The sequence below is a fragment of the Ips typographus genome, linkage group LG4 (genome assembly GCF_016097725.1).
Source record: "Ips typographus isolate SLU linkage group LG4, UJ_Ityp_2.0, whole genome shotgun sequence".
Lineage (NCBI taxonomy): Eukaryota > Metazoa > Arthropoda > Insecta > Coleoptera > Curculionidae > Ips > Ips typographus.
The window spans coordinates 7,549,164-7,574,773 of record NC_138425.1 but is presented as its reverse complement, the minus strand read 5'-3'; the positions used below and the strand labels follow the sequence as shown (position 1 = coordinate 7,574,773).

The window sequence follows — 25,610 nt, the reverse complement described above, 5'->3', positions numbered from 1 at the left end:
TTATTCTTTTGAAAGGCGAATTAAAAATATTGTTTTCTATACATCTTTGACTACTTTTTGATCTGCAAACTCAATAATACTCCTTATAACCTTAATACAAATGATTTATATTTACAACGAAGTAAACATACATTAAACCAAAAAACAGTGAAATAAATATACGAACTAACATTTCGAGTTGAAATTGTTAACAAGTTTCAGTTTCATAAAAATTCTGTTAGACCAATATAAAAACAAGACTTTCAATTAACACTTATAAAAATTCTATGGTTGTTAGTGCTAAAATCCTTATTAAAAATAGTAATTTGTACATATGTATTTTACACTTAATTTTAGCACCCTAAACTTTATTTTTTGCTATGGGTAACTAACGTTTCTTAATTAAATGGTAATGAGAAGGGTGTCATTTGATACAATGCCTATCTATATGAAATAACACGTGATCACATATTATAAATGTGTTGCATATTATATAATATCAGAGATTCTTTCTATAACAGTTCGTACAAATATTAAAAACTACTGTATTGCCATACTGACTATAAACTTTAGATACCTTTACATAGGTTAGGTATTGTAGCTGACTTAAAGTATTATTAAAACTATAAAATATGATGTTATTTAAAGAAATGAACACCATTTTGGTATGGATGGAATGGTGAAGGAACTTAAGTAATAAGCCCTTTCTAATATCGTTTCGATTCAATCGAGACAAAGTTTTGGAGTCTTTTCAAACTGGCACTGGGTTTTGTTAAATGGCCGATCAAATATAACAGGAACTTCTCCAAAACTTGGTCTCGATAACTAACAAAACTATCAAAAGTCGTTGAATACGTCGTTTTCTATGTTTCAGAGTGCGTGTGTAAGTCGTGGCCGTTGCGAATTTTTATGACTTCGTCGAACTCAATTCGAATCGTATTGGCTAAGCAACACGTTAAAAATATTCCTAGAATCTGCAAAGAAACTGAAATTTGTATCGTGCACGTCATATCTTCTGCTTTTAAAATAATTTCCCAATCCACAAACATTTAGATTATACAATCAGTAAGCTTAATAAAACATGCAGTAAAAGGTGGTTGCTATTTAACTTTTAGTTCTAGCAAGAACTGAAAAAACTTTAAGCAGCAGAGCTCAAGTTTTTACAGTTCATGCGTCTATTGGTGCAAACGTATAACTCACAAAATACATACACATAAAAAATCAACGCTTTTCAAAAATTTAAAAGCTAATCTTATATCGGAGTCTCGGAAGAGTGTGATTGTGTTTCAGAATACGCACGATGCTCGTGATGGCCATTGTGAATTTTGATGACTTCGTCATCGTCGTTTTCGAGCGTATTGGCCAACCAACACGTTAAAAATATTCCTAGGATCTGGAAACAAATTATTTTTATGCCATATATGAAGTAGACAAAATCGTTTGGTATAAGGAAAGTGGTGGCAGTTTGCGCTTTTAAGTTAAACCAAAAAAAAAGTGAGACCCATATTAAATAAGAAAAGTGTTAAATAACTGTCCTTTTCACACACAGAGCAAATTAAAGCTAACATTTAATATAACTATTCTTCTTTAATCAGTCCGGCTAACCAACAGGTTAAGAATATCCCAAGAACCTGAAAACAAGCAAACTTTGTCAGTAAACATGATTTTTTAGTATTTTTTTTTGTGTTTCCTAAACCACCACCTGATATGATAAATACTTTTTTGTTTTTAAGGTTTGCTCACTCATGTTAAGAATATGACAGTTTTCCACTTCCTTTTAACAAGAATTACTCCAAATCGTTGCAAGAAAATCTGATATAATGTCTAGAGTGCGAAACATTAAACTGATTTTCTATTAACCGCTTGGATTTAATTCTTATACGTGCATGCTGTTGATGATGAATATTATAACAATATTTAGATTTAGTAATACAGGTGCAAATATGCATGTGCTCATTTTTAATAAATCGGTTAAATTAGATTTGTGCATCCTGCAATAACAACTGAGATACAGAAAGTGTGAAAGAGTAGTATTGAAATTTACACTTGAAAGTGGCCTACATTTTTTGACTAAGCTAATGTCCAATCTAAGCACCCTGTAAATAATTACTACATTAATAATCCCTCATACAATATACAGGTAATTTCAAAACAATCCGTGGAAATCAATTAAAAAAGGAGAATTGAAAACTAATGCTCCTGTCAGGCGAAGCGGATATGACGTAATTTGGTAGTTGGTCAGAATAATATCACTCAGAGTATCAGATGAGTAATGATTAACTATGAACTGACGTCACATCCGTTCTGGCAGACTTAGGCCCAGTTGTACAGTTCAAAGATCGGTTTTTGCCATATAAAATTCATTGCATTCATTTAGTCAAATGCAAAAGTTATTCTCTAAACCTTTGATTTGCAGTAATTCTCCTTTTTTACCATTGATTTCCGATTGATTTTTAAAGTTCCCATAGATGTACACAATGTGCAATACCATTCACTTCTGGAGTTAGTCTGTAGCATAGATCTTTTTTATGTAATTAAAATCCATCTGTAATAAATTAAATTTATATGATTTTCTGATATTTGAGTTAACCTGTAAGCAATTTTGTTCACGAATTTGTTTAAATAGTTATTGTATCATTCAAAATTGTTTTCTCAACCTAGTATTTCTTGTTTTATGATTACCAATTTTAATGCCATATTTGAACACATTATTAAATTTTCTTATTAATATTTGTGCTGTATGTAGTATGTGTTTTCAGAGAAAACTTTTTGAATATTGTATCTTGTAAATATACGTTTGTAAGGAAGTTTTTATTTTAAAACTTTTTGTAATAAAGAAACCAAAGTATCCCAATTTCAGATTTAAATGAAGCTGATTTGTACCCCAATTCTTTTCAGATATGATCAATGACTTCTATAAATTTATTGCAATTTAGTATTGACTATACTTAAAGTGGGATGCTTTTCTGTTAAATTCCTTTTTCCTGATAGTACTGTTACTAATCTTAGGTTAATAATGTTACGGGAATTTATTAGTAATAAATTAAAATTAGAACTGTTGAATTTTAGTTTAGGTTAGTGAATGGACGCTAAATATAAGTGTCCATTTTGAATTACATTTTTTTGTTTTTTCAATGATCTTTCTACTAATTTTTTGAAAATGCTTGTACACACATATATTAAATTTGTTAATAACATTAATCGGGTTAGTTAAGTACTCCTAACGATTAGCCAGGCTTGTATAGAGATTTTGTTGGTTAGCGCAGCTTATTGTTTTGACAAAATAAATTACTAATAAATCTAAAATGCAAAAAAACATTTGTCAAAACAATAAATAGACATTAAGAGAGCTCACATAATTTCAAACCAGTCTTACCTCAACAAATGCGATTCCAATGCCAACGTAAACCAAAACAGATGTACTATTGTGGATTTTCTCTACCAAAGTGTCATAACAACCAACTTGATGGTAAACGGCAGTGTCTCCCCAGCAGAACTTGTCCAAACAGCAGGAAATGGGTCTGATTGCGTCAGGCCAGTCTTTAGGACCATCGACTCCACAGCATTTAAACTAAAAAATATATTATATTTTTGACATTTAGATATTGGTATAACGTACTTGTCGTTGCAATACGTCCCAATAGTTCTTATCACGACCATCGATAGCATCATAAGCAGTTCCAAATTGACCAGTTGTTCCTCCAGCACCCTGATGCAATAATAATGGTTAGAATGTTCTTGTTAATGATAGTGATAACTTACTCTGTCTCCTCTATTTGAGACATCATAATAGTTCGGATTTTCTCTAGCCCGGGACAAAACATGTCTCAAGGACTCAGAAAGGGACTCTTTGAAGGAAACCTTGTAATCGGTCTTGAATACTGCAGCGCAAATTCCTACTGTCAATTCCATGATGAAGACTGCTAACAGCAAACCAGCAAACTGTAACAAATATTATTATTTAGTTAACCAATGTGAGCGTCTTGAAAAAACTATACATTAAACAATATTAGCAATAAGTAATAATTATTATCGGTCATGAGTCAAATTCGAAAATAGACGTAAACATAGCTACTTTCAAGGCTGAAAAACCACTCTTAAAGCAATTATGCTTAATGGCTGAGATTGTTGGAAAACACATTGCCACAATCAACAGGTAGTTTGGTTGAATTTTTAGATTGTTGTGCAATGAATAATGCTGAATGAATTTCCCAGGTATAATCGAAAGATGTTTTTATAACTAGGTCTCTGGTGTTTTTGTTATTTCCTCCAACACATTCACTTTTAGGAATAATTAGTAAGATGTTGGGGGGTTTAGTAGTTGCTTGAAAAGGTTGTGCTAGTGGCTTTTTTGAATGAATTCTTTGAAGACTCATTTTCAAACTTTTATTAGTCAAAATATTTAAAAATTTAAATAAACTAGGTTCAAGTTTCCAATTCGTATAGGTATAATAAGTATTTACAACAAACATAAAATATTACTTAATTTACTTTTTCTGATCATTTAAATCAGATACGTTTAACTCATTAATATACGGTAAATATCAAGATAAAAAGCACGACCACCTAAAAACCGTTGGCATTTAATTTAACATCCTTGGCCTCAAACAATCTTGCAGAACGAAACCTAAAAGAGGTCGAGCACCCATTGGGTTGATTTAATTGACTGTACTTTAAAAAAATGTGGTTTAAAGCGTTTAACCGATTATTAACGACTATTAACTCAGTGCAAATTTGATTAAAAAAGCTAATTAATCGGTGAGGTTAAAATTAAATTACACAGTTAAAACAATTTAGTAAATAAATGAAGAACATGCAACTGTCTCCAACTACAATCAAGTTCATATTCAGTTACCAAACCAAATTGGTGCTGTTTTTCAATGCAATTAAGGTGTGTCAAGTTAAGAGGGGACTTCAATGATGATTTCACCTATTATTGCGTTTAGTCAGTGGGTCATCTAACAATTACATTCCACTCATCTGTTCGTGGACAGAATTTTTTATATGACTCATGTATGTATGATCAATAATGATAGTCAATCAATTCTACTTGTTGTTTTACTTAAAAACTACCGAACATCATAACAATTTTGTTATTGTATAATGCATTTTATACATTGTATCAACATTTCCTCTCAGCATGGGAAAATGTACGTTCATATTTTCAATAGGTGCAATTACCATACTGACAAGGATTTCAGCTTTGGCTTCAAGGATCCTTCTTAATTGTGCTGTATAGCGTGTAAACAATTCATCTCAGTTGATGAGAGATTGTTGGACAGCATTTTTTTTAAAAAACTAAAAACTTAAGGAAATAGACGTGGGAACCTGAAGAACCAACCTTATTTATCTAAAATATCGTAACCAATGAACGTCTTATAAAAAAGTAAAAGTGTTTTGACTTCTTGCGCAATCGCCCACAGGTTATTTAGAGAGTCGCAACTGAATGTTTTCTCCACTCTAATATTTTCTACAAACAGTTTTACTACATGATGGCCAGATAGGGTCAAAATCACCTTTATAAATAAACATGAACTGAATAATATGATCGTTTAATTGGAAAATATGTGAAAATATAGTAGCATAATGAACACACCTTATTAGTTCGTGTCTGTAGGTGGATATTTGCGGCTTAATATATTTGACACACATTTTCCTGACTCATTACAGGCATTTTAAATTGGTTTTCATCAACTTGTTAATTAGTAAGTTTAAAAATATTGATGGAACCTTTTTCAGAACTATGGTGGAAAGTTGTTCTTTTAAGTAGATTGCAAATTGCCTGAAAAGCATTGACACCTGATAACTCATCCAAATCCATCAGAAAATCATGACAGTTTTTTAGAATTGTAAGAAGTAAAGTTGGATTATAATATTAACAGCAAGATATATTTAGTATTGTTAACCTCTTTTATACATTTATATGTCAATTCAAATTGCAGTCTCCATTTGGAACATAATTCTTATTTAGCTGTTTTAGTTTTATACATGGTACGTAACAATAATATTATCGATAATTAATTTGATCCTAAAGAAGGTATAACCTTTGAAGATCAAGAACAATAATTTCTGAGTCACCGAGCAATTTAAAAATCACTTATTTCATTCATCTATAATAATTATTGATCAGCAACTTACGACTCATTAGAAAGAATAATAAAATGCAAAAGTGTACTACATGGTTGTACATAAATTATTTTTGTAGTTTTCTTTTGGATAATCACTAACAAAATTTAGGATTGTTTAGAGCTATCAGTTCAAAATAGCGTATTGTGGTTCATTGTGTGAATGACCCTTTTTTAGAGGTGAGGCCCAGTAGAATCCACCCTTTTTTGATATACTTATCCGGAAATTGTTCTACTATTGTACTTAAAACACACACACAAATAGGTTTTACAAACCACTGATCTTGTTTACTATATTATGTTTAGATAGTTGTCCCGCCTTTAAAATCAATTGACCGTAATAACCAATCAATTGTAAAATTTTCTTAGAACTGCAACATTTTAAGGCATATTTAGTGTTTGGTTTAACGGTTTTTAAATACCTAACTTCAAAGTCGACAAAGGTCAACGCCAAAAACATCTCGCACAAATGCTATGATGTCATTTTTTAAATATCCAACTACGTGGTAGTTATAACGAATCTCGACTGTTAAACAGAATAAATATACCAAAAACCTGTTTTGAATTAAGCAATATTAATCGAATAAATGGTGAGCGTTTAAAAAGGTGGTACCTATAAATTTTTCGTCCAATACTCATATTGAAAGCCAAGTGGCGGTTGAACCTTATGGTGTGTATTAAATTAGCTTGAATATTGTAATTTAGTATGTATACCGGTTAAGTAAGCTTTAAGTTGTTTTTAATACTTTCAGCCGAAATTCTTCAGGTTTAACAATGCTTTCCGGTTACCTTATACTGGAAAAGTACCTAATTCAAAAAGCTTTACTACGTTTCTGACTTTCTTCTTCACATTCTTGTACTCTTGTGTCAGTTTGTTGACATACTTGAGTGAGCAACATTATATAAAATCAAACCACGTGTATTTTACCGACCAATTTAACGGTTACTCAGGTGTAATACAAGAATGCCCATTACATGTTTAAAATTCGGCTCAGGATTCCCGACACCGAACAATGTTTTGTAAATTCTGTTATGCTTTTACAATGGGAACAGTTAGATTTTGAAGTAAAGCTAGAATCGAATTCTGATGACTTTTAAATTACTTCAAATATGTGTGTCGTTAGCAAAGTAATTTAACTTAATATTTCAGGCAAACTAGAAAATTTAAGAATCACTGCTTTAATCTGTCAACTTTTTTCAATTTTATAATCATTTTGGATAATTTAGCCAAATGAGTGCATGCGGAAATAAGATTAATCGATAACACAATGGTTAAAATTGGACATCCTAGCAAAAATAGTCAAAAGCCTTAATAAACTCAGTTTAGGATTAAGAATTGATTAGATAGAGTGTTAGTTTTGACTTCTGACAACTCTCTAACAGAGTTCAGTCAGTGCCTTTTCAATATGATTTTCCTAACGTTTCGTAAAAACCTACCGTCATCAGCAACTTGTAAGACTCCCTCATGGCACCTAGACATCCGACAAAGGCCACAATCGTTACAAGAGCACCACCAACAATCATAGCGATGGCCATTTTGACTAGATCACTCTCTGCTATTCTGTTGAAATCAGCCATTTGTGTCAGGATTAGGGCTCCTGCTATGATGATTCCAATTCCAGAAAGCTGAAAAAATTGAAAAGCATTAATTTTAATTGCTAAAATATTAAAAAACAAACTAATATACGTGGCATTCTAATACCGAGAACCTTGTTTTTTAAGCAATTCACACTCGAATTAACAAAAACAATGTCGAACTAGACATTGCTCGAGTATACAATCTCAGAGTTGTACAAATGCAAAGAAGCGTGCAAGTCGTGCAAGGTTATACAAGGTGGCCTATAAACATCCTCACGACGTATGTTATAATTTCAGATGTAATCTACGTTGTATCGACTTTATTTTATATGGTCACAAACATTTTGGTTGAAGACATTTGGCTTGAATTGGGATTCTGTGCTTAAGCTCCGTCCTTTATCTCCGGATTTTGAAGTGATTCACGTTGATTGAGCGAGTAAATGTTTAATTGGTTAAATTAAAGATTAATTGTAGACCTTGCTTGACACTGGATACGGTTTAGCAAAAAGGTCAGGTCAATGGTCTAATGCAGAGGTCCTTATTACCAGTTGCTGTTATAGTTAATTGGGTGCTACCTCCACATTTCCTTTTTTATGCATTGGCTTCGTTTCAGCCATATGTTTCATTTCTATTATTAATATTTTTTTTTTGTAATTCCTTGGAGCTGTTTTTGCACGTGTTAGAAACTACAAATTAAAAAAGCAGGCCTTTATGGTGTCTCTGGTTTGCTTCATTCTGATAAGTTTGGACACTTGAGTCAATCAACTCTTGAATCTTCCCATTACCTGTTCAAGAAAATTTCGTAAGTAATATTGTTAATTTAGTGATGTTGATTGATTGTTTCTATACGTCATTGTTGTGTTCTTTGTATATTATTTGCCAATATCGGAATGTTGCTCATATTCAATGTATACACCGACATTCAACATGCTTACGTAATAGACGTAACAACCATAAAAATGGCGTTCACTATTTATGGCTGTAGCACAAATAGCTGGTTATTTCCTTCCCAGGCGGTTAATGGTTCGATTTCATTAGCATTTTTGCTTTAAATATAGATCTGTATTTCCTCTTGATGTGCATTTTAGGACTTGCACAATCCGTTCTAATTAAATGCATGATACAAGTCACTATAAAAATTACTGGGATCGGTCAGAGCATATAACTGCGTCTGCAGCTGTAATTGCAGGTTTACAGAAAAATTAATGAATAATAAGCATTATGTAAACTAGCTTTCTATTCTTTGTTTCATTCAATAGTAATATTTATTATTTGTCAATCTCATACACAAAATTACATACCATCACAGTTTACACAGCATACATTCCTTTTTTGGTACTATTTTATATCGTTTTTGGTTTGCATGAAGGGTGAAAAACCTAAATGTAAGAAGCATACTCCTACAACTCCTATAGTTTCTTCTTAAACTGAAATTTAACAATTGCATAAATCCTCATTAATAACTTTGCATTTATATTTTGTGTTTGGTCACGTTTAACTTAATAACGATCTCTCAATAATTATTATTAAATGCTATTAAAGCTAATTAACCACGACATCCTTTTAATATACTATTTTGCTAACTTTCAGAGTTAATTTTTTGACACAATAACTGTGGGCTCATAAATTAAACGATTTTTCGTTAATATTTGTTGTGTATATCAGTGGTATCAACTATAACAACCAATGGTAAAGGTCTTTTCAGGATTAATCAATGCAACTTTTTTCTTCATAAAGTTCCTGCTCCATAAAATAACTCGTTTCATATTAATTAAATAATTACATGAACACCCTTTGATCTGATTATATCTTAGTGCACATTAACAGCAACTGTTTCCAAACAAAGTACCTTTCAAGTGTTTACCATTAAGTTGATCATAAAATTTTACCTAATAATTTGTTTTACGTTTACGCACGTGCGATTAAACAGGAAAGTTATTGAGATTAAAATAAAAATAACCATTAAAACATATTTAACTTGGTAGTTTTAAAGATAATGTTTGATGAACTTATGGCATAACTGCAATTTTATGAAAGTTTAGTGTTTGATTTAGGTGGAATATGTTAATGTCTTTAGGTTTCTCGAGTTTCATTGTCCTAAAGAGAAATTAATGATGACTGTCAATAAAGGTACTCCTTAATATTCTTACGAGCAATTTCCCATTTGGTAAGCAAAGGTGTGGCAAAGAATTGAAAGAATGTCTGTTCGTATCATTAGCACTATTATGTTCAGAAAACGTGAGTGTTTTTCTTTCAACAATTTTTACATTATATGATATAAAAACTTACCGTCAAAAATATATTAAAAATAAACAGGACAGTCTTCATTAATTGTACTCCAACAGCCATCGTGAACTCCAAGTGTCACTTTCGGTTCACAAGAAAAATTGGACAATTTAAAATTTAAATGTCCCGCAACGCTATCGACACTGGTACACTACTGGTAATGTCAAACTCTCTCACTCAGGATGACCTCTTTTCGGTAGTACCACTACTTCACTGAAACCGCGCTGCTGTTATGGTAGATCGTTGATATTCAGGCAAGGACGTAGTAGCGAATGAAGGTACTATCGAGTGTTTTCAGCTGTAACGATTTTATTAATTCTACAAATTAACGAACCCGAAAGGTGGGGACATGATTTTACTCATAAAATGGGCGCGAATGTGTCAGGTTTTTTGAGTCACTACTTGTAATTTTTCTTTCGTTTCAATTGCCTGAATGATCTGAATCATTTATTGTCGCATTATTAGCTATTGACCACAATGGAATCCACGTCTGGGTGCAGGTGGATTGGGCAATCGTTGTTATGATATGTTGATAGCCGCCATATGGTGACAATTTTATAACATAAACTATAGGTAGTCTGGAAATTTTTGACGTCAGTGTGTAACAAAAACCATAGTCTTGTTAATTGTCACGTAGGTTAAAGGCGTAGCAGACAACAATTATTATATTATTGTGGTATCGCCGAATTGTATAGAAATTATAAAATATGACAAAAATACGATAAAAAATGACTAATTATAATTCTGGCAGATTTGATTATGACACGAGTGACTGTATATAATTTGGAAATAACGCCAATGTGACTATCTTTTATATTACACTAAAAAAGCATTTTAGAGTCCTCATCTTTCGTCTTCTTAACAAGTGCAAGATCACAAAATTGTTCACTGAATGTTATCATATTTTTAAGTATATTTTTCTGTTTGTTATTACAGAACCTTAGCAAGTTTAAATTTAAACACTTACATTGTCTTACTTAACCAACGATATTATATCAGTGTAAGTAACTTAACAATAAGTATGAACATCTAGTAAAAACCAATTTAATAATATTGGCACGTGTATAATTTTTGTGATAATTAATGTCAAGCAGCAAACGTTACATGTTATTGGCGTGTGGTAATAACCCATTTACCAAATTCATTATATAATATTGACTGCAAAGGAGCATTGACATTAATAATACACAGAGAGTTAGTAAACTATCAGAATAATGCTGTTTGTACCTCGTCGAAAGTGAGATAATACTTGGGATTAATGACGTTATAGTTGCCAAATCTTTCAAGACAATATAATTGTCCTCACTGAAGCATTGAAGTTTCTCTTGCATTAAAAACCTAATCATCATCTTATCTGTTATCTACCTTATTATTTATTACAATTATAATCATACTGATTAAAGCTATACTGACCACTTTACCTAAATAACATCTTTTGATGGCAAATTTCCACATACGCACTTAAGTTCAAGCATACACTCACATCAGACATTTCGTACGTGCTTAACAAGTATTGCGCAAAACTAGATGCTAGTGATTTTTCCTTTGCGATAAGTGTTAATCACAGTTTCTGTGGATTTGTTCTGCTTGCGTACTAATTCCCATATTGATATGCTATGTGGTGTTAAATGCATGAATATTAAAAAATTCTTGAATGCGGCTACAAAACCATACCACAATTTCACACTAGCTGGGCAGCCAAAGAAGCGAATAACGTGAAAAAAATCACCTTGTTCCGTTTATAACACAATTAAACGAATTAAGTTGAACTTCATATATAAATTAGCAATGAGGTCTTGTAAGTTCATTCCTCTAAATTCTAAATCAAACACTTGAATTAGTTAAAACGTGATGGAGAATGAAGAAATCCTTGAAACTGCAGTATTGGTTATAACAATCTCTTTCTTGTTGTTGTGCCTGTATGCACTAACAATTATTACTACTAATATGTTTATTTCACAGTAGTTCTCTAAAACTTGTAGGAAAACAATAAATGTGGTTTCTTGCTGAAAAATTAAGTCAATTAACTAACTAAATATAATCCACAACAAAGTCGTGGTAAATTTGTCTCTTCTTTAACAGCCATTAGAAAAACTTTCTCCTTTTCTGTATTAAGGTATGTGTACACGTCACACATGAAGCAATATTAAAGTAGGAGAGCGACGTAGTTAAGGAAAGCGAAGCGGTTGTGCAACTAAAGGAAAAGTATTTAGGTGTAAGAAAAATTGGAACCTTCGTACAGTTACAATAAAGCAACGGAATTAATGTTAATGCAAATTGCGGTACTAGGAAATAGCGTCTTGTAAAGTTAGTCATCTAATTACGCACCATTGTAGTTAGATTTTATTGATCATACCTAAAGGAAGTGGTAATTGTTGAAGCTTAGACCAGAAATTAATAGAATTCTTAGTAAAAAACAACATTTCATGGTAAATTATAATAACCCAGTAGTCACTTTGGTGACTTCCTGTTTATACTAGATAGACTAGCAATAATTAAATGATGCGCGGATGATTAGCACACTAAAATAATTTTTAAAATCGTACTGGTAAGATGAAGAAGTAATTCTAGTAATTATAGTAGACTGCAAAAAAAAATTCAATTGAAGTAAAACACATTTAATTACATTCTTTAATTTTGATGGAAGTATAACAAAGTATCCATACGATGTGCTACTTATTTCGTATAAACTACATTCTGCAACATCTATAATGATTATTAATTGATAATTTTCAAAATTGCTAATACTTACTTATTGTTATTATAGTGTAAGTAGATCTTATTTGGTGCATAAATTGGTAGTGCACTTCTATACAACATGTGTTCTGATATCTACAAATTATACCTATTTGACCACACTACTATAAATCTGACTGAATTTAGATGATGTAGTAATTAACTTCGATTTTTGATTGCTGAAGCCATCCAGCAAGCCAGCACAATGCCAATGACCTGCAATACATTGATTAAACAAAATAATTTTAAAGCAAAATGTCTCACTTACTTCTATAAATGCAATTCCAATTCCAACTCCTATCAACACTTTAGAAGCACTTTGAACTTTCATTTCAATCATACTGAAACATCCGGTAGAGTACAGGATATCTTCGTTTTCTTTCGCAGCTTGGCAATGTTGAACAGTTGGGGCTACTGCACCTTCTCTAGAAGGGTGGCAACAAGATGCAGGACGACTTTTTTCCCAGTCATCCACCTTATCCACTCCGCAACATTCCATCTAAGTGATAATTGCATGATAATCAGAGAAAAACGTATTTTTTTGTATCTTTAAGAATCTTGCTTATGTGAGTCAATATGAATTTATTTTCAACACACATTAGGTATACACACAAAACTTAATATGCTAATTGTCATACGTTCAGTTCTTACTAACAAGCGTGATTCACCAATTTGTTACGTTCCGTTCCAATAGTGCAGGAGTAGTAATAAAGAACTAACTTAAACTATACCTAACTGAGGTCAATTAGAATTGGCGTCATAAAGACAAGAATGAAAGAGATGGCTTTTCTGAATAAATATCATACAATTAAAATTAAGTAGCCGCTACATTTGCCACTTGGCTTCATTGTCTCAAAGAACACACGTTTCACCGGATAAATGCAATTTAAAGTCTAGTTAGTGAGTGACCTTTTGTGGATTCTAACCTGCCGACTCAAATATGTGAATATGTGAATTAGTTACGCTATGTTATGATGAACAATAATTCAGGGGTTAAAAACTCTAACTAAACAATTGAATTGGTCAATTTAGTCCATTTTACCTTTGATTGCAAATTGTCCCAAGCTATTTTGTCCGATTGGCTGCTGTTATATCTCTTCAAAGAATCCTTCATGTACATGTTTAGTTCTTTGTGAGCTTCATTGTGATATACGGCAGCGGCAATTCCTACTGCTAGTTCAATGATGAAAATGACAAGGAGACATACTGCAAACTTTAAAAGACACATATAAATTATCCAAAGTAGTTAAAAGTAATACTAAAATCGTGGTTTGTGTTATTGTTAGGAACTTGGCAAACAAACAATAATCAATATTTTGTAATTGGGTATTACAGGGTGTCTACTTTTCTTTTTAGATTGATTCCAGTTTTTGTTAATACTTTTCTTGATGCTCTCTCTGTTTTTGTACAAGAACTCGTCAAGAAACTACTGTTCTCTGGTTCTAGTTGGCCATCCAGATACCCACCTAACTTTTCTTTATTCAGCACCAACATTATCTTTATTCATATTTTTGCACTCCCTTTTTACTCATGAATGCAATATAATCATATAAATGAAACGTTGTTCCGTTTCTTTTAAATACCACTACTATAAACAGTATAAAAAAAACCACCAGAATGAGTCATGAGATACCTGCTAGATGACTGTGCTTTGCAATAGTAGGTGGTGAAGGTCTATAATTTATATTCTTTTGGTAAACACTCGCTAGTCCTTAGTTGAAATTCTGTGTGATTAATAAACACACAAAATTGTCGATTTAGTTATTCAGGGCAAATCCATCCCTTCAATACCAAACTCATACGTGCAGATTGTACAAGATAATGCGACTGCTTTCGTGTTTGAAACTGGTGCGTGATGGTTTCTATGCCTGAATAACCGAGGGACCGCGGCTATGCAAGAATGGGGCCAAGGAGAAACCTACTATTTGTAAACAAATAACAAAAACAAATCTGTTCAAATTTAAGTGAATTGCTTTTTAAGGTACCAATACAAATTTGTGTTTTAAAACACGTTTATAGACCCAAACTTAACTTTCATCTTTGATGGATTTTTCCACTCAAAAATCATCACTAGAGAAATGTTAAATACGTATTAACGACATTAATATTCAAGCCAACTTGGTTATGGTTTGTTAATTATGCATTGTTCTTCCAAAGTTAACCTTGAACGACAAAATGCAGTTAGAACAAATAACTGCTTGACTCGAGACTTAATTCAAAGAGATTGACGTAGGATTGTAGGTATACCTTTGTGCTAACGCGCTTTTGTGTTGCAATCGCTTGTTACTCATAATAATGTTAATGACTGGAAAATTTGATCTAAATGACCGTTAAAACTTTAGAACAGCCTTTCAGTAAGCGCCTAAATTAATGAAGAAATCGAATATTTATTATGATATGCTCGATTGGCTTCTGCGAGGAAATGAGAGTGAAATCAGTAATAAATTGTTTAAACAAAGTAGTCTAACCAGCGACATCTATATGGAATTGAAATAATTAAACAGAAAAAATAGAGAGGGATTGATTTTTATAACCCTAATGGAATTTGTGTAGTGATCAATATTTTCTAATCAGAATAATGTTTTAAACAATGATTTGTATGGTAATGGGCCTATCCCACATATCATAAATTTTTCTTTTAATGACTGGAATCGAAAGAATAGGATCAAAAAACTAATTTTTCATATTCTTGAAGAAAAAATTATGGTCGTAAATGTTCCTCCATATATTAGTTTGAATTTGTCCATTAAATTTAAAAGATCTGTTTTGGCGCGCATGTGACGTACGTAATTCTGGGCGATTTTATTGGCTGTTGCACGCCATGTGTTTCACTTTTTGTCGCTGATTGGTTGATAGTGTAATACGTCACCGGCGGCGGGCGTTTTAAACATGAGATTAATGTAGTTTTTATCATCATTTTTTTTCTATTTAGACTTAATATTTTTGAAAACAAAAAAATACGGGTATAATATTTTCAATCCGTCTTTGTAGTTATGAAATAAAAAAAAATTGTGGGACAGGCCCATTCTGAACTTAATAGTTAGATGGCAGTTTGTATGCTTACACCTAGTATTCACCACCAAGAATTCTTACTTTTTAACTTTTTAAGTAATAACTTAATTTAAAAGCAAGAAAGTGCAGTTTAATGTTAACAATTACTCTAAACCTAGATTTTGTAGAATAATATAACTATTTTGTATACAAAAAGTAATACTTACAGCCATAAGCATCAAGTAACTTTCTCTTAGAGCTCCATAACATCCAAGAGATGCTACCAGAAACACAATGCAACCAGCAACGATCAAAACTACTGGAGGCGCCAAAACTCGATTTTCCATAAAATGCCTAAATTCCCCCACATCTGACAATACTAGAGCTCCTGCTACGATAATACCAATCCCCGATATCTATACCAACAATGTTAAATTAAATAGTTTTATTATACAACAACTAATTTTACTTACAGCAAATACTAAATTAAAACCAAACAGCAGATACTTTATTACGCTCATTTCGCAGTTCTTCATTCTGGATAAATCGACCATTAATTACACCGAGAGGAAAGTAGTTTCACTTTGCGTGTCCAACACTTTCTCAAACGCTGACCAGAAAAACAACTCCGCTGCCAATTCCAGGGACTTGTTGGAGAATGCAGTTTTTCCACTGTCGCTCTTAATTTGTGAAACTGAAGAATTATAAAACGCTGGATTGAAAAAGTTTTATTGTTAATTTGCCAACTGCTTTCCAATAATGTCCTAAATTCTGCCCTATCCGGTCTTCCAGTTGAACTAATAATAAATCTTAAAGCTTAAAAAGTAAAATCTGGAAAACTCTCCTGGAAATGCTGTTAACCTTTTCCGCGAAAAGCTTTCTTACCATTGGGTGCCAGATATGTTGACATAATGCCGTCATGGTAACCATTCCACGTGAAAATGTTGGTTCGGCCTCTGCCTTATTTGGATCTTATAGATAAACACGACACACAATATCAGGTTGGCTTTTAATTATTCTGATATTTTTAGATTTTAATTATTATATTTATTTGACATTTATGAAAATGTTAAATTGCAATTAAATTTGAAAATGATTTCTAAGTGTGGGTATCTACATCTACACTACAACAAATAAGTCTAGAAAATGTGACTTCCGACTCATTATTTGTCACAATCAAACCATTTATTTTTCTATTACACATTTAAATGTAAAATTAATAGTCATAATTATTCCCGTAAAATGATAAAAGCGAATTTCCTGTGACTTGGTCTGACTTAATTTTGTACCTACATCTAATTTTTCTAGAAGCCAGTTATCAATTAAGTATTTTAGTGGTTAGATTACTGATACTTTATCTTTTCGGTTTTCTTGGTATAGTATAGTCTATTTTACTGCTGGTCAATTTCCACGTTGATTTATTAGGTATAATTAGTTGATTATTTTTGATGTCATAAATTTTAAGTTAACATTTTTATTAACGTAAAATCCCACTGCAAAATATTGTCAAAGGTCATTCCCTACATAACTAGTTAGTTATGCAAAAGTTTTTTCGGTGAACAGTCAAGGTATTGATACTGAATATTAACTTTTGATCCTTGATCTGTACCTACAGCGAAATGGAGCAATCACGTTGTTTCAACAAAAATAAAACGCAATGATACTATAAATATTGACACTATATTACAATGCAATCTCATTGAGATTATATCATTACTAATCAAGAACATAGATAAATTCACTATCACAGCTTTTTGCGAGATACTTTAGGAACGCTAACAGCATCCATCAGTTTCCTAGCCATCACTTTATACTTAACAATCATTCTATTTTTTAGTTTATTAGGTATCACCAATAAAGTAGTCACAGTGTTTCCAATAAAAAATATTAACATAAATAAACAAGTGACTAAAACATGCCATGAGGATTCGGGATGAGTAGTGTACATTAAATACAGGGTGTACGCGTTGTATAACTGGTAAACATAGGCCACAAATAGGAAAGGGTATAAAAAGGCTAAACCACGCCACATCCAATGTTGAAACCCTTCAATAGTAATGTCCATGTTGTTCTTCATACCTAAAGCTCTGAGTCGGTATAGGGCTCCTCTTTGATAGTTAAACTGCAGGTATTGCACTAAACAGTTGTACAAGTTGTACCTGAAGAATTGTCCTCTAAATTCATCCCAAGTGTCATTCTCTGGCCACACCAATAACACTATAGAAGCAAACACTGATAAACCGTGGTGAGTCCGCCACCATGCGTTGATTTTGGAGCCATTTGCTCGAAGAATACTTTCACGAATAGTTAAAGTACAATAGTACCAAACTAAGAAAAATAAGTAGATTTTTTGAAGAAATGTTGAGTTGAATGACATATTCAAAATTATAAGTACTGTAGCAATAATAATGCATACTAGCTTAAACTTTTCGTAGGCGTCTTTGTACTTGAATTTATTATCTTCACTTAAGAATCCTACATTGATGTTACCTAAAATAACTTTTAAGTAAAGTCCTCCTTGTCGCGGTAAATTTTCTTCCACCAACTGAAGCTGTGCTTCTCTTTTTATACATTCTTCTTTAATTTCTCTTAATTTTTCCGTGCTGATGCTTTTCTTCAGACCGGCGTTTATTGCCTTTAAACGGTATCTTTGATGATTTATTTGGGATAGAAGTGCGTTCTGCTTGGAGGTCACTTCTTTAAGAGCTACAAGGTACTGTCGATGGGTTTCTTCCAGCTGCTTATACTCCTCCGACAATTCTTCCCACTGCACGTCAATGTCATCATTCATGTTTTCGTTTGTTCAACCACTGAGTTCACTAGCACTGCACCTAATAATTTATTGGAAGCGAAACAATTCAAAGTTAAGGTGAAAGCACGTTTTTATATATCAAACAATAAATGGACTAGCAAGATAAGATAGTGAAGTGGTCACGACCGAATTACTCCTACTTTTTGGCACTTTGCACCGATTTTATTGAAATTCTCGATAGTAAATAAACGAGAATGATTACGTTCATCCTGGGCTTTGTCGTTGCGTTGACGAGGTCGATGTCGAAGTTTAAAGTCGGCAATTTTGTGTGACATTGAGATGCGACTAGATGAGGTTGAATTGGTTTTGATGATGGTATGATTACTGTGGTACTTAAAAAATTTTAGTTGTTTATAATTAGTCCGAAGCCAGAGTTAAAAAAAGACTAGAGAAACAAGGTAATTTAAAATTTTCTTACAAATGGATTAGGATCATTTACAGGATATTAGAAGACGTATTGGACCCAGATGAGTTTAAAAACAACCCTAAAAAAGTACAAGTTGGCAAAGAAACAGGAAATAACATGTTTTTAAACCTATGCAGTATGGCGACTGTTTCTCAAGCAGGAATAATACTAGTAAATATAAATGTACCTATGCAAATTCTTGAGATGTGATTAATAACTGATTTGAGGGTATTATCCAAATAAACAGACAATTAGCAGACTAAACAGCATTTAAAAAAATATGATAAATACAGAATCAGAACGACTTTTTCCCCAGGCGAATAATTTTATTCTACTGTTAAAATTCTCAGACTTGTTTTATAAGTCTGTGCTTTATTTGGAGCTTTTCTAAAAAAGCACCTCTTGGTCATTTGAATAATTAATCACACGGGTCAACAAACTATTTTATTCGAAGGACATCAACCGGTCAAGTTGTCGTGTATATGAATTGTTGTTAACTCAAAAAGTCGATAGCAATAGGTCAGTAAACCCCCACTAAGTTAGAACGTTTATAAATTGAACTAAAACATCAAATACACTCATCCGTCACAATAAAAATCTTAATCGATATTCGTTGTTTGTAATCTATTTGAAAATCTGAAACAACCCTGATTTCATCAATATCAATAAATTGGCGTCAAGGACTTTTGCTTTTGGACCCTCCCAGACCAAACAAAGAAACTGCCAAGTTTGAGGTGAAATTTTCTTTTCTAAATTGACTTTGAGGGGAATATGGCGTGTTAACGATATTTTTAGAGGTGACCAGTTGGTTGCGTAGTCATGCAAGGGTAATTTGCTTTTCATTTGTAAGAACATCCAAATAATGAGTTGTTTTTAATGATTTTGTAATTCATTAAAGTTTGTGTATAACTTATATTAAAAACTTCAAAAATATGAATATTTAACTAGGTTGTAGATAAAAAAATACAAAAGCTTGGTGAGGGTTATCTATCACTGACTCTCTAGAACTTCTCTTGTTGCAGTTTGGATTATCTTGTGTGTAAAGCAAATATGTGCCAATCAATAGGCAATGACCTAATTTAGTGCAACTTTCGTGACTTGGAGTAATAAAAGAAAACCGTAAATTGCAGTATATTTGTAATGTTTGAGTCCCGCAGAGTTTGACATGGAGAAATTATTTTGATACGTATAGTTGTAACTTTTAAGCTCGCCTTGTAGTACAGGGTACGCAAAATAACCGTTTTCTAATAATGAACTAAAATAATTTATTGATAACTACACTTAAAACGTATAATTAATATTTACAAAACATTACAGTTACTATTATTAAATGCATAAGTGTTCCATTATTTAGTTCCTGTGCAAGGAATATACCATAAAGACAGTAGACATAAGGGTTGCAAGTCCAACCGAAGCAACTGAAGCTGAATTGGTTTCACTCCTACAATCAAGTTCAGCATTTCAATTTCACATAGAGAAAGAAGCTTTCAGCCCAAACCCAAATTAGAACATAACAATATGCAACAACAAATATTCAAATCGCTGAAGAAAGGAAAAGAGGACAAAAAAGGGTTAATGTAGAATATTTTTAGTTGGTGCAATATTTTTGGTTTTTCGATATTTGATAACCGTAGCTCGTATTGTAAAATGGTGCCAATCCAAATTGAATTATATGTTTTCTCATAAGAGATAAGAAAGCTTAAAAACCGAGTTCACCATAAGCTTTAGAAATGTGAATTTTTAGTGTATTAAAGATGAATGCAAGAAACATAATGTAATGATTTTTAAAACAACGAATAACACAAGCATGTAAATGGGGTACACAAACTCTTTAGTTAACACACACAAATGACAAACAAAATACACACAACAAGCAGTTAAGACACAAAAAGCAATTTTTATTATTACATAACATAAAAAGCAAAAACTTTTAACAAATTGTACTATTACAAAATCGTACTTTAAACAAACGACAACATGGAAAATATTAAAACAAATAATTACTTGGTTCCAATAACGCCGCAGGCGATCCTGTCTCCAGCATTACCAGTAGTCTTGGAACCTTCATCACCACCTAGAAATAAGCAAAATATGTATGAAACCATTATTAAATAATAAAAATAGACATTTAAGAAATGTGAAAATAGTATATCATTCAAAGTAAATTTTGAGTTCATATAATTCTAAAAATATTTGTTTCTTTGTTTGCTTTTATGAAAAGTATTAAAATTCATTACAACAAAGTTATGAACCTAATATATTGTTGTAGCTTATTATGATTAAGGCAACTAAGTAAAATATGTAAAATGTTAAAAATATATGTAATGTTAAAAATGATTGCACTTTGCTGAGTATATTTAATGTGTAAAACAAGTGCACAAGACTTTGGTCAGTATTGTACATAGATTTCAACACAGTAACAATATTTATAACAGTTATTTTATTAAATTGCTTCTATAAAATATTGCACTTTGCTGAGTATATTTAATGTGTAAAACAAGTGCACAAGACTTTGGTCAGTATTGTACATAGATTTCAACACAGTAACAATATTTATAACAGTTATTTTATTAAATTGCTTCTATAAAATATTTGTATTGCTATATTTGTAAACTCTTAAAACTCTCCATCTTTTGAAATTCTGTAATTACATACATTGTGTGTCCACGAATAAATTCTATTAAAAATCTGGGTTTTTTTGGAAAACTGCTCAGACATGTCGATATTTATTTTTTATTGCAATTCTTGTAATAATAAATTAATGTATACAAAGGATACCAAAAAGACAGTTTACAGAATGTCTTCTTCAAAACGTTTGAGAACCGATATAGGCCAAGATACATGCAATAAACATATTTGAAATTCCATGCAGAATCCAAAAATGATATGAAAATTAGAGGCTTCCATTTGAAGAAACAAAGTTGACAAAATTCTAGTTTAAGTCTTAATAAATGTTTAGCAGATTTTTAGGTTTTTCAATTTTTGTAATTCAAAGTTTTGTAGCAAAGAACATTTAAAAACTGTAGTATAGATTTGTCTCTTCTTAATTAAATTACTAATGTACTGCAAGACAAATGTTTTTGGCATTTTATATCAATATCCTACCTAATCCCAAATCATCTTCGTCTTTGTGAACAACTACCGCTCTTCCGATGATGTTGTTTACACCGGACAAAGCAATGACATTGTCAGTGAAGTTGATTACGGCAACCCCATCAGAACCAGCTAAAATATTTCCCAGATCGCCAACATGACGCTCGGTAGAGTTGGGACCTCCATGAGTTGCCTAAACAATAAATAATATTTAACTGTTTATATTAATTTTTTTTTTAGATAGACCTACGTTGGTTGGATTGAAATGTGCGCCAGTAGTTGCACATCCTCCACTTATATCACCAAGAGAGTGAACGTGGAAACCATGATTACCTAAAATTTAACAATAGGAAAGTAATATAAAAATGTATAGTTATGACACTGCAGTTAGTTATTTACCTTCAGTAAGTCCAGTGACATTTCCAGAAATCAAAATTCCTTGTGAAGTTTCGGTGAAAGTGATGGTACCAGATATGTTGTAGCCTGAAGCAGGCACTAAAACCGTTATGGCCTCGGTCTAAAAGTGAATAAAAATATAGAAATGTGAACTCTAAAGGAACTAGATACTACTTAGTACTAGTTTTTGAGATACTCGTAGTACTCAAAGCATATTTGGCCAAATCTTAGACTCAATGATGCTACAATACTAAGCAAGTTGTTAATATGTAGGTACTAATTAAGTTATAAAAAATAGTTTGCCTTTCTATCTCAATACAATTTCAATGCAAACCTTGCTTCCAAGTTATTGTCTATTCCCGTCCCAGTTTAGTTGTTTCGCAGTAAATACCACATTATTGTGTTATTATAAATATTGCATAAATTAAAAAAAAAAAACATTGTTATTAATATTAAACGTGTTTAATAAACAAAATTGTTTAGGTATTTGTTAAATCAAGCGTTTCATAGAAACATTTTAATTACTTACAGCAACTGCCGGTATATAACACCGGGGAATAGTTTTCTGAAAACAATTTGCACTGATTATATGAACTTTAGTGTTTTAGTGTTTTGTATTATTCAATCGCATAAATGCTACAAACTGGAGAAGATACCATCACAAATGTCTGAAAGCTGTTTATGGGTAATCAATTTCTCCATTATCTCATTTAATCAAAATCATGACTTCCAATATTGGCTAGTTAGTATAAAAACGACGGAAGTAATTGCGTTTAGTTATGCAATAATGTTGAAGTTAATAATATAATTAAATTAATAAAAAGAGACGTAGTTTGTTTATCATATTCACACTAAAAAGACCTGTTACTAATAAAATTTTCCATAGAATACTTACATCGGCATGGACGAAGGCCGCCAAACCCAAAACAAGCACACACTTCAACATGTTTAATGCGTCTTCTGAAAAAGAAAAATTGCAACTGATCAATCGACGGCGAGTATTTAGATGGTAAAATCAATTAAAAATTATGCCAAGGAAACAGAAAGTCGAATGAAAACAAGATACGGTTGTACGTTGTTTAAGGTAGGATAAGCCGGCCGTACACTGATGTTAATAACAAAATAGAGTTGGTTCTGATTTAGTTACGCCAGTAAATTTGTATGCGAAATCGGTTTGTTTATGACTTGGAATTATCGCGAGATAACCAAAGTAGTATTATAATAGGATTATTTTAACCTGGAGTAAAAAGTGATAAAAACATATTATTAGGCAGGTAATCACAAAAAGTTAATACCAAACAACAGTTAAAATCTAAAATTAAAAGTTAATAAATTAGTTATATCACACCTTATAAAACACAACACTATAATGCAACTTTAACTTGGAAATTGACCTTAACGAGATTTAAACCGTATTCTTATATGTAATCCACTCAACCGGTTTTGTTTCAATTTATGTACGTAATTGGGTAACAGAATGATTTAATACATGTATTTTAGTATTTACCACCTTATTCTACGAGGTTCAATAAAAAACTGTCTGTTTATCGAACATAAATTATTTAAAGAATGAATTACAATTAGCTTGATAAGAATTACTAGTAAATGTAAAATGAAAGTTTGATTGATTAGATGAATGAATCAAAGTAACCTCGTAACATTGTAATAAACAGAGATCTCTACAACTAGAAAACGTAATCAAATTTAGTTATAGTAATTAGAATTACCTAATAATTTTTTCAAAATTAGTTGTTTTCAACACAAACGTTTTAAAACGATTCTTTTCCCTTTTATATGTAACTTTTTTATTTTGATCCCAAAATTATTTACAGTAATTAAACCACAAACCGATTAGTAATTTTAATAACCTCAACTATTTTTGGAACATATTATTTGTTTTGGAGCACTAACTTCTTTGTTAACATTAAACCCATCCAAGCACACATTTTTTAGTATTTACTTACCAGTTTAAATGAAAATAAATTAATCTTAACACCACGAACCCACTCGGTAAACAGAAGTAATTGAAGCTTTCTATCTATCTTTATACGTGACAAGTTTTTTTTTATCAATTGTGATCTCAATGTTAATTACAGCAACAGACCACTTGATCAAAAGCAAGCAATTACGGTTACGTTATTATAGAATTAAACATTTTTGTCTATTGATTTCAGAAAAGAAAGGGCAAGTTCGAACTGAATTGAAATTTAATCAACGCAAACTAGAACACAATTAAACTCATGTGGGTGCTCCTGATCAATATATTCGTAGTTACCCATTGCTGCCTATTTTTAAAATATTGAAGCCATATGGAAAATATACGTACGTTCCATCAAATATCGTATTTTTGATAGTTTTATATTTAGTGCGACTGGATTGACTGCTTTTAAATCACTTTTAGTTCTGGATTTTATGAAAATGTTTTTCAAATAGCATATTGTGCTTGCAAATCAAGATACTGAATGCAATTAACTTATCTGTTTTGAGTTACTGAGGTTGTTAATGATAATTTGTAAAGCGCTTAGATTTAATTTTGCTTCCATTATGTTTTACTCGTAAACAGATTTGTTTTAAACTATTTTGTGATGTTTTCTGTTATTGGTTTAAATACTTTAAATGAGTGTTCTGGGCATTTTAACTTTGACACCCTGTAATTTGTTGTGTCACACACGTGTGTCTGGTAAAGTTAATTTTAAGATAGTTTACTATAATAACGTATAACACGACAGTGATAACGAATTTATTGAGAAGATTAAGACCAACCTACATACATGCCTTAAGTAACCTGAAGCCAACATTATCAGTCTGATCAAAGTACCTTTCAAATGGTATTACTCATATTGGAAAAGTTTAGTTATCTCTAAATTTATATATTATGTATTTCTCTAAATTTCCAAACGTTAATTTGGATTAGAGTAGATTAAGAAAGTGGTTGCAGTAGGTATGCAGACAGAAGGCAGATCTTATTAATCAAAAATATAAAATGAAATTTAAATGCTTGAGTGTTGCTTTTGGGTTTAATTTATTCAATTTTCTCATAATTGAAGGGCACTTTTTAATAAAAAATTTATCACTATCAGTTCCCAAACATTTCATTTTTTTAATAAATCATAAAACCGCAATTTTGTTTAGTATTTTTAGTATAAGTACAAGGCATTGTTAGCAATCATTCCATTCAAGTTGCAAGTCATTTATCTTTATCTGCGTA

At 31.6% G+C, this 25,610-nt stretch overlaps 4 protein-coding genes and 1 pseudogene across 12 annotated transcripts in view; 1 reads left to right on the top strand and 4 right to left on the bottom strand.

Annotated features, from left to right (window-relative positions):
* Positions 1-25,610, top strand: part of LOC145728608 (uncharacterized) — a 41,330-nt gene that overhangs the window by 3,680 nt on the left and 12,040 nt on the right. The window lies entirely within an intron of this gene.
* LOC145728624 (CD63 antigen-like) lies at positions 84-10,258 on the bottom strand. Of its 4 annotated transcripts, XM_081979009.1 has the most exons (7): positions 9,972-10,257; positions 7,542-7,730; positions 3,742-3,921; positions 3,599-3,688; positions 3,356-3,550; positions 1,191-1,372; positions 84-953 (listed from the first exon to the last, which is right to left on the bottom strand). In XM_081979009.1, exons 1-6 carry the CDS (start codon positions 10,029-10,031, stop codon positions 1,232-1,234), a joined length of 855 nt encoding a protein of 284 aa, XP_081835135.1. In that variant the 5' UTR covers positions 10,032-10,257; the 3' UTR covers positions 84-953; positions 1,191-1,231. The 4 variants fall into 4 exon arrangements, with proteins under 4 accessions (XP_081835135.1, XP_081835136.1, XP_081835134.1 ...); XM_081979010.1 differs by lacking the exon at positions 1,191-1,372 and having other exon boundaries at positions 9,972-10,258; XM_081979008.1 differs by having other exon boundaries at positions 84-1,372.
* LOC145728626 (CD63 antigen-like) lies at positions 12,571-17,219 on the bottom strand. The gene is made up of 5 exons (XM_081979013.1): positions 16,169-17,219; positions 15,923-16,111; positions 13,747-13,917; positions 12,973-13,203; positions 12,571-12,920 (listed from the first exon to the last, which is right to left on the bottom strand). Exons 1-5 carry the CDS (start codon positions 16,247-16,249, stop codon positions 12,864-12,866), a joined length of 729 nt encoding a protein of 242 aa, XP_081835139.1. The 5' UTR covers positions 16,250-17,219; the 3' UTR covers positions 12,571-12,863.
* LOC145728618 (transmembrane protein 120 homolog pseudogene) lies at positions 17,357-19,142 on the bottom strand (annotated as a pseudogene).
* Positions 20,154-24,855, bottom strand: LOC145728631 (uncharacterized). Of its 6 annotated transcripts, none has more exons than XM_081979018.1 (8): positions 24,729-24,855; positions 23,298-23,362; positions 22,932-22,967; positions 22,406-22,523; positions 22,257-22,339; positions 22,019-22,199; positions 20,918-20,987; positions 20,154-20,354 (listed from the first exon to the last, which is right to left on the bottom strand). In XM_081979018.1, exons 1-8 carry the CDS (start codon positions 24,733-24,735, stop codon positions 20,264-20,266), a joined length of 651 nt encoding a protein of 216 aa, XP_081835144.1. In that variant the 5' UTR covers positions 24,736-24,855; the 3' UTR covers positions 20,154-20,263. The 6 variants fall into 6 exon arrangements, with proteins under 6 accessions (XP_081835144.1, XP_081835145.1, XP_081835146.1 ...); XM_081979019.1 differs by lacking the exon at positions 24,729-24,855 and adding an exon at positions 24,367-24,619; XM_081979020.1 differs by lacking the exon at positions 24,729-24,855 and adding an exon at positions 23,751-23,795.